Below are 17,157 nucleotides of genomic sequence, written 5' to 3' on the forward strand. Positions count from 1 at the left end.
ACGTCCCATTAATAACCCGGCTCCGCAGCAAAGCTCTGTTTATACAATAAAGTTGGCAATAACGATTTTGCCGCGGATTCCTCCTTAATGCGGCCCATATTTACATAGTATTCTCCGACAAGGACAGACCGCATAATCTCTTTCATTTTCTCAATCCCCGCGCTTTATTTAATATTCTATTACTGACATTGAGCAAGTTTTCTCTCCCAGCAATAAAAGCACGCGCCCTCAATGACGTTGACGAACAAAAAGAAAGGAAACGGAATATTCATAGAGAGAACGCAGTTTTTCTTCATGAAGAGTCATCGCTGCACTTCATTTTCTTTGTCTTTTTAGCGCGTTTAAGATGGAGCGCTTGGCGAACATAAAAGCGCTATCAGTGCTTCGGGATCTTTTTGCGAAGAAATTGCTCATTGGTTACAAAAATAAAAGGCTTTCTCTTTCCCGCCCCCTCGGAACGCGCCATATAACAGCGACGATAAAGAGAAACATCTCGAGTTTATTAAAGCAGGCGAGCGCACTGTTTCTGCTTAGGGACAGAGACAGCAATGGCGAATGAACGGCTGTGCTGTGACCATTAATAACTGTCTCCGACCGAGCGCTGCAGCTGCAAATGAATATTAGCGAGTAAGGAAGGAAGGAACGAACAGAAAGCACTGCGTCACAGGAAACAAAGAAGGAAAGGGAATATCGAGAGCGAAATGGGAAACGAGTGATACGACTGAGCACGAAAAAAAAAAGAAAAAAAAAACATCCACGATAATTGACATAAGGGAGAGAACAGAAAAGAAAGGAGAGGGGCGGCACAAAGAGAAGGAAGCAGCCCTCCCAGCCGTTGACGCCTGGTCCCAATTCCCCCGATTTATTATTCCAATCGCATTACAAAAGCTCGCGCTGAGCGAACAAAGCAGTGTCTTCGCGCGGGCCGCATTAAAACGCACGAGGATTTGGAGAGTCAACAAACAGCGTGCCCAAGGCTTTTCTGCTGGCGATCCCGCAATGAGCGAAGTGCAGCAGCAAGCGAGGAGGAGGAGGAGGAGGAAGAAGCGAAGCGCCGAACTTAAAGCCGCAGTTAAGGGAGACAAGCAGCCAGAAAAATGGAGGCACCGCGAAACACCGCTGCAATAAAAGTAAAGATATAGAAAAAGAAAAGGGGGGGGGGGGGGATGCATGGAGACAGTAATTTTCTATCAAGCCTGTTTTAGAAAGACATCAACTCGGGGCTAGTACTTTGGTTTTAACGCACTCGCTATAGCTTATGTGGCGAAACAGGTTTTCTTTTCTTTCTTTTTTTTTTTTTTTTTGCGCCCTTCGCATATTGTTCCTTTTCCAAAAAAATTTGCTCCTTCCCCGTTTCCTTCGTTTTCTGAGCGTAGCGCTGTGATTTTATATCCTTTGTCCGATTGCCATGCAAAGCACTCGTACTATACGACGGCTCCACTTTATGCCGTCCTTCGGTATCTCTTTTTTATGTTTTGTTTTGTTTTGTTTTTAGGTTTGAAGGGGAAGCATTTTGTCATCCGCGTCAGTTTTAATTTTTGATTCGACTGTTCCGTATCTTTTTCTTGAAGTGTTTTTCCTGTTTTGTCCTAAGAGTCTTCTTTTGCTGCTATGAGACGAGGTTCGCCTGTTCATTTCCGTCGAAACTAATTTGGCTCGCGGCACCGTAAAAGCGTTTTGAATTCTCTGGAACGAAACGACGTTTAAATTAATGCCTGATTTGAAAATATGTTTTACGCAAACATCCGAGTTCCCCATATTTCGCTTCTTAGTGCGAGGAACTTTTGGAGCACTCATCAAGGCGTCTAGTAATTGAACCAAAGTTTTACTGGCTGGCATCATCCACGTGTCCCTTTTAAAAAAAGAATAACTAAACATAGACTGGTTACGAAGAGGAACGGAAAGGGATGATGAGTTATAAAATTTCTTAGTTTTTGTCTGCCACTAAAAGATGGAATTGCGCAAGAGACTTAACGAATTAATGAAGCTAAGCCGATGTCAGTCCTCTTTGCTCAATTGGTGGCTTTAAGGCGCAGTATTTGTTTTTACTAGACTTAAGATTGCATCGCACTCGCTATCGGAAAGCTTCGGTGAAAAATTCTATGCTTAAAACTATGATTTCTACACCATAATGGCGCACGATATATTTTTGTCCCCGTTATAAATGAATACGACACGAATTTTACGTAAACATTTATTCTCACCGAACCGGAATAGGCCTCGCTAGCCATGTATGTATTACATATCGTTTTCTCAATTACCGAGAATATGTAACTTTTGTGTTGTATTTGACATCACCTGACCTCAATTCCTACATGCAATTGAATTCCGATAAAAGAAATGCAAGCCATTAATCGTTTTGTGCCTAGTGGCCTATTTTGTGCTGGACTCCTAATTGATGAGATCAGAGCCTTGTAAAAGCGGATCTTTTCTTCTTTCTTTTCTTTTCTTTATTTTCACATAACATATCCATGTGTCGCAAGAGAAGTGCACGGTGCGACTTCTGTCAGCTGAAAGTAGTTGCAGTATTTTTCTCGTTAAAGTTTCAAGATAATAAACTTCCGAGCAATTTTTATAACAGAGCAGGTTCCTGCTATCGCGAGAAGTAATAAGGCTTGTATGCTAATGTTGCTTTCCAATAGCCCGAACCGGCGATGATGTCACACGCTTTTTTCTTACGCATCCGTATCTCTGACTAAAGTTGGACTGTGCTGCTGTCGTGCAGGTGGCGATCAGTCACAGATGTGAGTCGTCCAGAACTTCAAGAGTTGGATTTTGGTGGCGAGAAGAAACGCCTCACTTTCAACGCCAAGACGCAGCAATAATTATTCTGCTGCCGAAAGGGCATCGGGAGAGCCATAGACTGCCGAAAATTAAAACTTTGCCTGGAACGAAGGATTGACAAACACGTTCCCAACGTTCCTTAAACTTCGGAAAAGCAGAGTAGACTTTCATCACGTGTCGCCCTGCGAACCTTCTAGAAGGTATGTGATTGTACACTAACTGCTTTGCCGCCGAGTAGTCAAGACTGAACAACTAACATTAAAAACAATTGTGTTCATGAGCATGCATGCTTCTTTTCTTTCTTTTCTTTTCTTTCTTTTCTTTTCTTTCTTTTTTCTTTCTTTCTTACGACCAGTCTCCGCAATGGATGCGGTGTGATTTTGTTTTTATAGCTGTGAGCGCCTTTCCGCCTTGAGGTGTTTATTAGTGCTTCCACCTTATCTCACCTTTTTCGAGGTGCTACTATTTGGTGAACGACTTTCTGAATTCTCGTTTGATAACTGAACTGCGCCATGCGTGAAGGGACCAAGCAGGGAGTAAAAAAAGGAAGGGAGAACTAAGTGTATAGCATCTTAGGCATTTAGACCGTCTGGGGTCCTCCACTGTGCTCTCACATCGCACAGCACGCTGTTGTTTATTTGCAAACCCAACGACTGCGTAGTTCAGAGTCACTGTGAGAGCTCTCAGGGGCGGTCGAAATTTATTCGGGGCTCGGCATTGCGGCGCTTCTCTCTCCCTTCTTTCTTTTACTCCCTGTTTGATCCCTTCCAGCCACGACGAGGTCAAGGTGTCCGCCCGAAGTGAGCCAGCAACCCGTCTCTCATTTTTCCGAAGACAACTTGTTTATATTTACAAAATAATGAACACTAACTTTCGACTTTACTGAACACGCTGTCAGCTCAATTCGCACGGGAAGCAAGATTTGCTAGAATTGCTTCTTTGAGTGTCGTCATTTCGAAGGTGAGCCGTTATCATGACATCCTTCTTTCCTACTCACTGAAATCAGTCAATAAACCTACACCCTGTACTGCCCCCTTTACTTCTGCAAATTGTATAGTACAAAAGGTTAGGAACCGATAAGCGTTATCAGACAGCGCACTTACCTGAACTTAGGCAGGGCAGGTGATGGCATCAAGCAACTGCTCGACACGAGCATAGACGCATTCGCTTCGTGCATGTTCCTGCATGCACGCCCGCAAAATTATAGGCAAACGGAGCAAACGCATAAGCGCACTAATTAAAGTAGCCGGATGCTGCCGTTGTACACCAAGTTGAGCTTGCGGAGAGAAAACTGTAAATGCGACATTTCTACACCCTGCACAACACGTCCAACTCCTGTCCTGTCTATATTTTCTGTTTCTGTATCGTTCTATTCGAGCTAAAAGAAGCCTGTACGCACCAACTAGCCCCATAGGGCATATTAATGATACACCTCGTGGGTCAGTTTTTCTGCCAGGTATATCAGTTTTGTTTTTTTCGCGTGCGATAATTGTGAAATAAGGCTTAAAACATGATGTACTGAAAGGGCCCACGTAGTAATGATGTAACACGCACAGACATATATAAGTAATCGCGCACTTAAACGTTTCATTGGCGCTTTGACCGAAATGCTGCCATCGCAGCAGAAATCGAGACCGTGGCCCCTCGAAAGCGTCAAAGCATCTAGTGATAACGTCCGGCCGAGTAAGTGCATAGGGGACATCGAACAGTAATTGGCTATATGCTCTCTGAAAACGCGTATATACTGTAGAATTCTAGCACGAACATTTTGTACGAAGCAGAGCATCCACTATCCGTGTAACGTCGCGCAATCTTACGAGAACTGACTCTCCTCGACAGTCTTGAATATTTCGCGGTGAACGACGCTTTCACTACCAGTTTCTAGCCAAGAACTTGAGTCCGAACTGAAAGGTCGGTTATTGTTTTATTAAGGTTGACATGCTCGATATTGTGCGTAAGTCTCGACTCATACATCGATGTTATGTACGAGTGATGGTCTTTACCGGTTTTCGTTCTCACTCTGACTCGTTTTTTTATTTGTTTTTTTTTTTGTTTTTTTTTTTTGAAGCATGAGCAGAATGAGGAAGGAAGCCCGATCAGCCAGCTTTATTACACGGTTCTTCTTAACTGAGCTCTGCGTTTCTGCCTTGGCTAAGCCAAACCACAATTGTGAGTACTCAGTCTGAAAATTAGTGAAACAGTGCCCGCTCCTCGGTTGCCCTGCTACAAACGATCGCTATCTAAATCAGACGTGATCTAAATTTGGGATTAATTGAGAGGGCGAACATCACAAGAAATCAAGACACAGTAGGACACAGAAAGGGAATCTTGTGCTCTTTGATACACTAAAATTCACTACCACAAGTGCTTGTTATTCTCCTGCCGGTCCCTGCTGGGGACAACAGGAAAGTGCTTTTTCCGACCTTCCGTAAGATAACACCGTTCTTTGATGTCGGCACTGTTTTCACTCCGCCAAGAAGGACATCAGCGTCCCCCTAATGAAGCAGGTTCAGCTTCTCGGCGAAACAAGAACTCCTGCTTAGAAAAAGACAATGCATCCAGGATGAGACGACAATAACCCATGGTATTAGGTTGCGCTAATGGACAAGTATTGATTTAAGCCATTCGACCTATCACACGAAAGGGCATTGCTTACATCAGGCTTCTAAGAGGGGCAACGACAGTCACATACAACAAAAACGAAGAAACAAACAACGACACAAAGGCCTTAGTAAAGCTCACTCGGTACACCTTTGGTGAAACGAGTATATTTTATTGGCCCGAAGACCTTGCTCTCAGTATGTTACAGAACCGAGTATAATTACAGTGGTGTCGCGGAAAGGCGTTTGATTTATGTTGTTTCCAGTCACTTATCCGAACGGAACATTACACCATTGTCATTGTTCTCCTTCTTTTCACGTTTTATGACTAGCGTACATGACGACGAGAGGACAAGTGTTGAGGGAAGTGACCATCATTTAATGACCAGTGAGACGTAGCGAACACAACGTCCCCCACCACGCGCAATTTTTACAACAACGGTCAAAGTGAGCTAATACAACGGAAACTTGCAAATAGCAGCAGAAACTTAACAAGCGATGCAAGGAACACGAAAAACACCTTTCACGTCTATTTACATGTTCAAAGTTTCAATTACCGGTAATCATCCCCACAAATAAATTCAGCGCTAGACCTACAGTTCATAGGCCCAACACAGCGTTCCACATGGACACTACACACAGTAATTAGCAGTTACTTTCTCATGAAGAACCATAGAGCACTGCTTACTAAATTGACTTTCCTGTAATCATTTAATAGCAAACAAGCAAACACTAAAAAAAAATTGCAAAGAGAACTCAGCACAACGCATTTTAGTGCTCAGATATCCAAGCAGTCTAGTTCAGTTCACCCTTTGCCTTGGCGACTAGAGAATCTCGCAAACAGAGATGCAAAAACATATGTGCTTGATAACTCAGGCAAGTGGTTGGTCTGTATAGCGACAGTATTCTCAGATGGATTAGGTTCGAAATTGCCGTGACCATCTCTTAGCTTACGTTCGTACTCTGATAAATTCTTCGTGGAGAAACCATATAAAACAGTTTATACTACCTGTTTTAGCTCCGAAAAAAACTGAGTTTTGAAAGTGAAGACCATTTTTTATTACTGTGCCACACTGGTAAGGAAATAGCACGTCTCGAAAAATATTGAGCAAGAATTTACACTGCTAATGTGAACATGAAGGGTGCATCACAAGAATTTAGAAAGAAAAAAGAACAAAAATATAAAGTTAGGTTTCAATTTTGTAAGTCTTCAATGCAGTTCACAGAGAAAATATTGGCCGATGCGTTCCGTTTCTTTCTTTGTTTTTTTTTGTTATAATATTTTGAAATAATTTCTCTTCGTTCAAATAATGAATTAATAAATAAAAGAAAAACTGGCTTAATTAACCGGGTAGTTCTATATGCGCCGCTATGTTCGCTGGCAGCTCAATAAATTGTCGGCGTGCTTTTCATAACTTAAGGCAAAAGTAAGTCATACCACGCAGTTAATGTCCATGTATTCCCGAAATATGATCATAAGATTTACACTGAGAAGTTGTTAACTGACAGAAAAATATTATTGAGTGCACTAACGGGGCAGAGGAATACAGTGCAGTAGTAACGTTGTAACAGGAAAAGTAAAACGGGCGCAAGTGCTATGACCACCACAGGAGTGATAGCAGAAAGTCGGGACATTTCAAAATTCCTTGATAAGTGGGTCAGCACGCCGTCCGTGCACCTGAGTGAAACACAGCTGCGGTTTTTACCACCTACGATGAACGTGTTTTAGATTGGAGGGAAGAGGCTTGAGCAACAAAATAAACATGCCATGAATGGTTGCGTGAGTTGGCTGCTGTTGCTTTTGGCTGTATTGCGTTTGGACTAGTCGCAAGTCAGTGCAATTCTATAAACAGTGTGGTTTTTCAGCGCCTGTGCGTCCGTGTTACTTGCCTTTGTTATTATTGCGCTGTATTTCTCTCTATCATGAACCAACAAGTCAGTCACTACGTATTATGCACTAACGGTGAAAAAGAGAAAGAAAATGGTCCAGTGCGGGATGTGGCCGCATCGAACTGAAATAGGATGTAGACCGTGTGTACACGGCACTACTTGCAGCTGGGCTTGTTGTTGAGTTTTGAAATCTTGGCCCTTCATTTCGGTCATACCTAACGAATTTGGGAGAAGCGTGGATCTGCTTTCTCGCTTGCTTTTCGTGGTCTTGAATCAGCCCGTTGGTATCAGTCGCGGCTATTGCGGATACGTAAAGCCACGCATTGCACAGGGAGAGACTTCATATTTTACTCTAATGCACTGAGAGTAAATAAACCGAAAATAAAAACATATCGACTATTTTGAAAAAAAGATCACAGGAAACGTAACGACGGAAAGAAGAGCCATACAGACATTATCGACTATTTAGAAAAAGAAAACAGAATGAATAACGATAGAAAGAAGCGGCAGACAGGTGTACGAATGTTTTAAATGACAAGGGCAGTCCTTGATCGCTTAAGGTAAATCAACAACAACATAAATGTACAAGAACTCAAACAAAACAAAAGCATAGCAGACAAAAAAAAAAGAACGAAAAAATGTATGTTATAAAAAACGCGCGTTCGTTATGAAATTCTATCCAAACGAAAAAAAAAAAGAATTTGTTGAAGTGCTTGTGATGCAGTACAGGTGTGATACAACACAAAAATGAACCAAATTAACTTCGGCCGGCATACATATCATTGAATAAGGTATTTATGCAGCAAACAAAAAGAACGCCATCATGAGACAAATCCGAGCAAAATACTATACAAGTGGAAAGATTTTAAAATTAAACTGGTAGCGATGTAGCCAGGCTTGAACAACAGCCACCAAAAAGTAGCAGTAATATAAGCTAAGCCCTGAATGCGTTGACATGGTCAGAATTCACTCCCCGTGAACTGGTTCTGCACGAGGGACTAAAATGGCTTCTTCAAAAGCAGGGATTGCAAAATTTGAACGCTTATTCTTCGAAGTCATATTTTGTGTGCTTGGTAGTTTCTGGAATCAGGTATAGAGATTGAGCGCAAAGTTGCAATATATAACAATCTGTTGGCTCCCTAAATATCAGAAATTATGTTTGGCGAATGGAGCAGAATGACAAGTTAAGTCGCGACTTAATACTGAAGGAAACTAAGGAGCGAGGTCTTAGCGTCTGCAGATGATTGCCATGCGGGCTCGTGATATGTGTACGGAATACACGTTCCTAGCAATACTGAGCGCTTTTATATAGCGTCAAAGCCAATATCAAGCTTAATTTGTCGAATGCGCTGATAAGAAGTGGGATAATATTGGAATGACGGTGCTTAACCTTCAAAACTGCAGCGCAGACAAATGATGACCCAGTATCAGACAAATAATGACCCAGTATATCGTAGGATACGGCACCCAAAACTGAAGTTCTGCAATCGTGTCGCAACGTGTACCTTTAGCTCTCAGCCATCACGCTACGCCGAAACGTGACCAAAGTAGATTGTACGGATGTAACGGAGTGGCACAGGTGTTCCATTCTCTGCGCGTGCGGGAGTGTTCCAAGACGAACCATACCTCCAAGGCAAGCGAGCGTGACTCTGTACAAAGCAGAACTACGGAAAGTTTCGAATTTCCCGACCCTGCCTTTCCGCCGCACCCTAGCCGCACACAAGTGACACTCCCGCTAGACGGCACCGTTGTCCGTTCACTACTTGGCTTCGAGCATTGGCTCCGTGCCGGATGGCTGGCTCCCGTAGGGACCTCCGGGATGAGCCGACGGGTGACCCCCGGGGTGTCCCGGAAGATGCTCGCTGCCGTCGGCAATATGATGACCCGTGGTGCCGTTGGGCATGGGGGCCGTCCCCGATGAGCCGGATACCTGTTGGCCACCTGCGCCGGCAGTCATCGGGGGACCCGGCACAGGCGGTGTCTGTCCGGGCAACCGTTTGGGCTGGCCCCCGAGACCGCCGGCTACTGCGCCGGGCGGCCCGTGGTGGTGGTTAAGTCCCCCCATGGGAGGGGGACCACCTGCCCCAGGCATCCCCGCGCCGCCGGCGCCGCCGAAGTACGGCATGTTAGCGAAGATCATTCGCTCCTCGTAGTCGTACTCGCAAAGGATGCGATTCTCGTGCAGGTAGAAGCGGTCACCCACGCAGAACCTGCGAGCACAATTAGCACGTTTGATTGCTCCTGCTTTATGCATAGATGCAATGCGTATTACCACAGTACGAATATACTATTCTCGAGAAGGACTCTTGCCTGGCGACACCAAACTTACTGGGTTAAACGCTAGGTGTAGTGGTGTAATAGGAGCCCGAACACGTTCGAGGGGAATATGCGAGAGGAAATCTAAGGGGGAGACTTTGCATTTTCAACATCGTAATGGTGGCTTGGAGTGCCGCCAAAGCAGGTTGTTGGATCCATAGCACGAAGGTTCTTTTCTTTAGAGTCTATTCCAACGCTAGCCGTCATGGTCGAGCGATCAAGCCTTCTGATCATTCAGTGCCGAAGAGCATATAACGACACAGAACTGGGAGGTAATTATCAAAAAATCCCGGCTCTTCCTCGAACCAGGCTGCCGCATCAGACTGCCCTTTATTTGCTCCGCGTGCGCATCTCGCACGCGACAGACAAGTGCAGTCATAAACGGGCTAGCAAGGAACATTCATGAAATGTATATAAAGCAAAATATTAATAGTCGATTCAATGAACTTTGCTTTCAAAGTGCAGTTACCACGCGTGAGAGATAAGAATAATGCTAAGCAAGCTAGAGGCAGTTTTAAAGCTACATCTTATTCGTTCTTTCTTTTTCCCGTTTAGTTTTTGCGGTATCGGTATTATGTTGATTTTAGGAATCTCCATGATTTTCATAACATACCGCAGATTGAAATTCCTAATAGGCATCACGCCGATCTCGTGCTAATGTGCATCATACAGCATTAAGAAATCCACAAACACAATCAGTCTACTGCATAGCAATATAAGCAACTTTCACGGATGCCGCACCACGCCTTCGTGATTACGGCATTAAAATCTGAAGGCAACACTCACGGAACACTTCGCATCAAATTCTTTTTTTTTTTTCCTACGCTCACCTATGATTGCACTGCTGGCAGGCGAAGCACTCCAGGTGATAGACGTTGCCGCGTGCTCTCATGACCATCTCAAAGGCTGGGATGGTCTTGTTGCACGCCGAGCACAACCCGGTAGTGCCGAATAACCTAGAAAATGAGAGAACGAGCAGCGTTCGTAAATACCCCAGTGCGAATAGCCATAACATCAGCCATTCGTGTCGCCACATCACCATCACGCAGCAGAATATTTCATGGCAGGCTATTCTGCCAACACTCATTTTCTCAAGCTTCTAATTGTACACGCTCTCAACAACAAAACGCTCAGAAGCCGGTTCGTCGGAATCACCGCCAGCATTTTAGACCCGCGTGTTCTCCGTCGTGCATGCTCACCTGGATACCACACCCTAGACAAGTTAGTATGGATTCCCGGTCACGAATTGCTTCACCCTAAGAAAACTTCCCTTCGCGGCTGTCGTTATGCAAAGATATATACGACATTGCTCGGACTTCACAGCGCAGGACAAAGCATGCATTGTGCAACACATTCAAGAAAAATCGCATCATGTCCTCAAGAATGGAGAAAAGAGTACACTCGAGATCTCATTAAAGTAAAGTAATCTCCGAACTTCTTGCACGACGCCGCCCTGCCATACCACTCTTTCAAGAGAAAAAGATCTCAGCTGGCAGAAAAAAAAAAAGTTACAAAAAAAGAAGCTTCCTGCACATATAAATAAAATGGTCGTGAAACCTCGGAACAGCATTCTTGGCAAAAGTTTGCCGGGGTCTCTTGTCCTGAGAGTTACACGCTTTATCCGTACATTATCCCCGTAATTTGATCTCAGGCATATATAGCTTTTGAATGTAATACCGATTCATAATTACGCCCACCTTGGAGATGAGAAGACGAAAGAGATACAAGTGCCGGGTGCAAAATAGGACCTTCCATTAAAATCAAATGTGTTAACAGAAGAACCTCGCCACATGGACCGAGGCAAACAGCTATAACGAGAATCAAATTATCTCGCGGTTTCTACGATCGACGCTCCAACATAAAAATGAGACGGCGCTTCTTTCCCCCCCCCCCCCCCCCCCCCCCCCCCGTGCTCTCTCCTCTAAAAAAATGAAACGATTCGACGTAGCTTCGACGGCAGGCTGGGCGCAAAGCACGTGTGCAAAAGTGCAATAATAAATGAGTGCCCTGTTTAATTAGATTTCGCGATAAGTCGAAATCGTTTCGCTAATGCAGGGCTCCGTAGCGGCACCAGGTTCGTTCCTCTAGGAATATAAAAGAAAACAAAAAAAAAATCCCGGAGAGGAAATTAAAGAGTGAAATGCGTTCGCGACATAGCAAGATCGAAACTCTCTCGGCCACTCAAGAAGCAAATGAACGCGCCACATTTAATAATTAGCCACCGAACAAACAAGAATCTCATTCAACAACCAAACAGCCACGAAGGAGAACAAGCCGTCGTGATGAACGCTTCTGAGAGAGAGCGCTCAAATGTAATAAAAAATGAGATGGCGGCGTATATTCTTGCTCAAACTCCGCTCTATATCGCCCGCTCGCCATAGCTCGTTTCCCCTCGGTTAGGGAAGCGCCTCGTTTCTTGCTGCGTTCTTCATTTTGCTCTTCTCCCTGTCATTATTATTTTGCAATTATTTCGAGCACCTCTTTAATTATCATAAGCCCTCGCAACAAATATCTGCAATCTTTCGAGCGCTCTTTTTGGACCGTTTATTCCACGAGTACGATTTGTGTCAAAAGGCGCCCTTAAAGCACCATCAAGTCCTTACATTTATGTCATTTTCGCTCGTTGCATTTTTTTTTCTTTTGTCAATATCTTCCTGCCCTCATAACGCTCATGATGTTCTGGAAAGATAAAGCACCCTATGCCTTCCTTACTACGTTCTGCACGGCAAAATTTTTGTTTTCAAGTTGCGATCGTTACCTTCCGACGGAGAGGCTTTTTGTCGGTACGCTTTCTAATTTTACTCGCTGATTTCAATTTGCTTTCAAGTTTCTTTTTGAGATAAAAGCCATATGCATATTTAAAAGAAACAAACCATAAAGGGCTGTAGCCTGTTAATCGATGATGTTCTACATAAGATTGAAAGACACGGTGACACTGCAGGCGAAAGTAATGGAGATACGAAAATTACTGGTTAAATTATAGCGACGATGGTTCATTTCTGATTTTTTCAGAAACGAATAATTCGAATAAGAAGGCTAAGGAAGCGCTAGAATGATGCGTTAGTGAATGAACGTAAGTAATATTCAGCCAAAATCCTGCTGAGGCAAGCTCGTTGCCTAATTTGGTGCCTGAGAGCCTGCGAGGAAATAAGGTGAAGAAACTTCTGCGGGCCGAGGTCTGTTCAAGTTACTAGAAAAAGAAAATCAGAAATAAATAATAACAGGGACGCTTAAACTCCTACTCCAAGGGTAAGACATCATAGCTTCAATGACTCCCCTGTGCGGCTCCAATACGGTTCTTTGCTCGCCTACATGTAATCTCTGCTCACGTAATTACCATTTGTTCATCTGTGCCTCCAATAACTCGCATACTTTTATTGCCATACAGTCCTAAGCTTAGCCACTACTGGTTGTAAGCGTCCAACGGACGTAGGCATTAAGCCCCGCTTTAACCAAAATGTTCGGATGTATATGTGCGTCCTATAGGCGTGGCGTGTCTGACTTAACAGCCAAGAGCCTTTGAAAGCTGGTTCTTATCCGACTCTTCCATCTCAAATGAGCAACTCGTGGTGACAGCTCCTCCCAAATTCTTGATACCACGTGGTCCCCATACGTCACACAATCCACGGGCGAATGGATGCTCGGCCCCATCAGCCGCCAACTTCCACCTGGCACCCAGGCAGCACGAACCATGCATTGGTCCATTATTGGAGCGTGTTGACAATCCACTGGTATACGGACCAGTGCATAGCCAGCATGCTCCCAATATTGGACATATAGTTTGTGCTTCGCTCGCAAGGCCGACAACGCCGTAGTTTCTGTAGAATGCAGCGTTTACCTGTATCGCGTTGAAACAAGCTCTTTAAGATAATGAGTTTGCAAAAATCATGTTAAAGTGCATTTAAAGCGCAGTATCTAGCCTTGATCTCTGCTGGCAGCACTCAAGTTACTAAGGAAAAAAATAACCTGATCTGGTCTCTTTAATACTTTAATACGTATGAACATGCAAAAAAAAAAAAAAAAAAACTACTTTTTTTGAATGCATTACTAGGACGTAGATTTTCATAATACAGGCATGCAAGATGACAATCAACATTATCTTTTAGAGTCACGTTTGGCCTGCTTCGCCCCATACGTTGGTCATTTAACATATCAGTTATTTTCCTTTAGCTGTTGCTCTAGTATGATATTCCTTCAGGCGTACAAAATTCCCTACATCATCTCGAGATGCAGATGTGCCCTCCAGGAGTAGTATATGATGATATGATGCGCAGAAGTAAACTTTTGCGAAGATATCTTGAGGCTGGATATCAGCATGGTGTGAATATTGAATCACCGTCCAGGTGTACGGCCTTGTGGTCTACGTCGCCTCGCTGAAGCATTCAGAGATCATTACGCTGGTAGAGGAAATAAATAGGCTCACATCCGTAATGGCTCTCTCAAATGTTCTTGAACTGCTACTGGTGACAACACTAAGTCTTCCAACACCTGGGGGCCTGACAAGCTCAGTTTTGAATGAAGATGTCTAACGCCGTATGGAGCCCAGAGTGTCGAGCATAGATCTTCGCGGTGGAAACGAATGCTTTCTTCAAGCTCGTCGTTTTATAGGCTAATTTTGAAGCGATCTACTACGCAGATTTATGCAGTGTGCAACTCTTAACTCGAAGAAAACGGATAAAATTATTGCGTACCTTTGAGGAGACAGGCGAACTTAAATCGTCATTTCATCTGAGTTCTTTTGTGTGTGTGTGTGTGTGTGTGTGTGTGTGTGTGTGTGTGTGTGTGTGTGTGTGTGTGTGTGTGTGTGTGTGTGTGTGTGTGTGTGTGTGTGTGTGTGTGTGTGTGTGTGTGTGTGTGTGTGTGTGTGTGTGTGTGTGTGTGTGTGTGTGTGTGTGTGTGTGTGTGTGTGTGTGTGTGTGTGTGTGTGTGTGTGTGTGTGTGTGTGTGTGTGTGTGTGTGTGTGTGTGTGTGTGTGTGTGTGTGTGTGTGTGTGTGTGTGTGTGTGTGTGTGTGTGTGTGTGTGTGTGTGTGTGTGTGTGTGTGTGTGTGTGTGTGTGTGTGTGTGTGTGTGTGTGTGTGTGTGTGTGTGTGTGTGTGTGTGTGTGTGTGTGTGTGTGTGTGTGTGTGTGTGTGTGTGTGTGTGTGTGTGTGTGTGTGTGTGTGTGTGTGTGTGTGTGTGTGTGTGTGTGTGTGTGTGTGTGTGTGTGTGTGTGTGTGTGTGTGTGTGTGTGTGTGTGTGTGTGTGTGTGTGTGTGTGTGTGTGTGTGTGTGTGTGTGTGTGTGTGTGTGTGTGTGTGTGTGTGTGTGTGTGTGTGTGTGTGTGTGTGTGTGTGTGTGTGTGTGTGTGTGTGTGTGTGTGTGTGTGTGTGTGTGTGTGTGTGTGTGTGTGTGTGTGTGTGTGTGTGTGTGTGTGTGTGTGTGTGTGTGTGTGTGTGTGTGTGTGTGTGTGTGTGTGTGTGTGTGTGTGTGTGTCCTCTTTCTGGCTCTCGCTACTTCCAGCTCAGCGTACAGCCTCTGTCGAAAGTTTAGAGCCCAGGGGGTCTACTGCTGAACCATATTATGCGACTCAGAATACATTCCCAGGTTTCCAAACTTGCTGAAGGCAAGAAGATGTTTTGTCCTGTTCTCTCCAATGGCTAGGACATCCACGATTGTTAAAGAAGTCATAATATACGGCTTGAAAGCAGACCCTCTGGGCTCTAAACTTTTGACAAAGGCTGTGCATGATGATTGTATCCTTATTTGTCATTCCTATATTCCACATGAGAACTATCCATTTTCATTTCTTTTTCAGTGAAGGTGGCTAACAGTGCCACTTAACTTAAACTCGTCAAAAGTAGACTTCGTACAACGCAAGCTCTGAGGGTTGGTGGCGAATTGATGAAGCACTCCCCCAAAGGAGAAAAAAAAATAAAAGCTGTAGATAATACCTTATGACTGTATTTTCTATCACTGTCTACGAAGAAAGCTGGCGAATCTAGAGAACATGAATAGCGACCGTAACATATACGTGCAGAGCAGCTGCCTTTCATTGAGTATAGAAACGGATAGGACTCAAGTTTGAATTATTGCTTGCTGCCAACGACGTCAGTTATTTAGCCGCACCGTGTGTCTATCATTGCTTAAATGTTTTGCTTTTGTTTTTCATGTGAGCGTCATCAGCGAAATTAGGCTGCGTCCACTAAAACTATAGTGAATGCCGGCCTCTTCGGGCCGCTAATGAGCGGCGAACGAAAGAACAAAAGAAGCGGATCGAAAACAACGGAACGCAAAGAGCAGAAGCAGCGGAGGCTGTGGCGCGGCGGCAGCTTGAGGCAACAGGGTTTGATTAGCGAAATTAACCGAGGCCCCTAGAAACGCGTTCGGTGTCTGCGGGCCACAATTTGAGCCGACCTTTATCGCGGGCGCTTTCTCGGTGAGAGAAGGGGGAGAGAAGGCTTGTCTCTATGCCCTCGCCATCTATCCTGTTCCTCCTCCACCTCTTTTTCTCGTAGGGAACAGATCACCGCACTCCATTACGTTAACAGCCTAATTTGTGGAAATCCCTGGCCGGGCGAGAGGAGATTGCCGGCGACCGATATCGACTGGCACCAATCGGCCCCGTTCCTGCCGCCAGTGAGCGTTTCAGCTCGTGCCCCGTGTCACGTTTCGGCCGACTCTCACAATGGGGTGCACCAAATGCCCCCATGCTCTGACGGCCGACGGAGTCCGACGCTAACTCTATAGGTTCGTTCGCCGCGCGGCTGCTCTGTAGCACAGAGAAGGCCCACAAATCTTGCCACGGAATAAAACGTGCGGAGACCGCCGGGATCGTTTCTAAGAGGGTTGTTTATTTCGATCTCTTGTCTCTCACTCTCTTTCCCTTTCCTGTTCTTTTCAGGCGGCGTCTGGGCTGCACGGCCGCTGACAAAGGCGCCTTACTCCGGCATTGTTGTCGAGATTGCGGGATTACCTACGGTTCCACTTCCGTCTTGAACGTTTACTTTCTCTGTGGGAGAAACACAGTAAAGCAACGAGGACGCTTATCCGAGCAATAAACGCTTGGCCATGAGCGCTAGCACCTTAGTGCACGGCAGTCGCTTAAAATACATAGCATGTATCGAGAATGCACACTGGTCATTGATTATGGAAAAGTATACACTAAGTGCATTTAAGCGTCCTGAGAGAAGCGTTGTGACGTTACGCTAAAATGAGAACTTTCCAGGCAAAATAAGTCTCAATATTTATCCACGACAGACAGGCGCGGTCAGTACTTCTCAGGGTATTTGTGTAAAGTAAAACGTTGGAATGTTTAGGCGATTCAAGCATATCATCTAGTATCAGCAGCCGTATAACTGACTAATGAGTTTGAGTAATCGCCCATAGTGGAGGAAATCTGTAATTAAAGAATAATGACTCATTACCATCGGCACAAGCGCTAGCATACGGCTACCAAGGAAATCTATGCAGGCTTCCTAAAAGCTTCGTAATAAATTCCTTATTGTCTATATCGATATCTTGACTATGAAATGATCCCACCTGCGAAGGACACGCTCTTCCACTATGTAGAGGCGTAGTGGAATGCGTA

The 17,157-nt window shown here is 44.6% G+C and overlaps 1 protein-coding gene and 1 long non-coding RNA gene across 5 annotated transcripts in view; one reads left to right on the top strand and one right to left on the bottom strand.

The window, feature by feature from the left end:
* Window positions 1-17,157, top strand: part of LOC146190670 (uncharacterized) — a 187,457-nt gene that overhangs the window by 52,843 nt on the left and 117,457 nt on the right. For 2 of the 3 annotated variants that reach the window (XR_014706565.1, XR_014706564.1), the window contains exon 2: window positions 2,726-2,984. This is a non-coding gene — a long non-coding RNA (uncharacterized LOC146190670). Of the gene's footprint in view, window positions 1-2,725; window positions 2,985-4,852; window positions 4,984-17,157 lie in introns of those variants that run through there. The other variant, XR_014706566.1, reaches the window with a different exon arrangement.
* The window catches only part of LOC146190671 (uncharacterized), a 109,804-nt gene continuing 98,164 nt past the window's right edge, over window positions 5,518-17,157 (bottom strand). For both annotated transcript variants that reach the window (XM_084601050.1, XM_084601049.1), the window contains 2 exons: window positions 10,421-10,546; window positions 5,518-9,484 (listed from right to left, as the gene is read on the bottom strand). In XM_084601050.1, coding sequence (XP_084457176.1) covers window positions 9,034-9,484; window positions 10,421-10,546 — 577 coding nt within the window. In that variant the 3' untranslated portion in view covers window positions 5,518-9,033. The remainder of the gene's footprint in view (window positions 9,485-10,420; window positions 10,547-17,157) is intronic.

This window comes from Amblyomma maculatum, chromosome 4 (genome assembly GCF_055883805.1).
Source record: "Amblyomma maculatum isolate TAMU_Amacu chromosome 4, ASM5588380v1, whole genome shotgun sequence".
NCBI lineage: Eukaryota > Metazoa > Arthropoda > Arachnida > Ixodida > Ixodidae > Amblyomma > Amblyomma maculatum.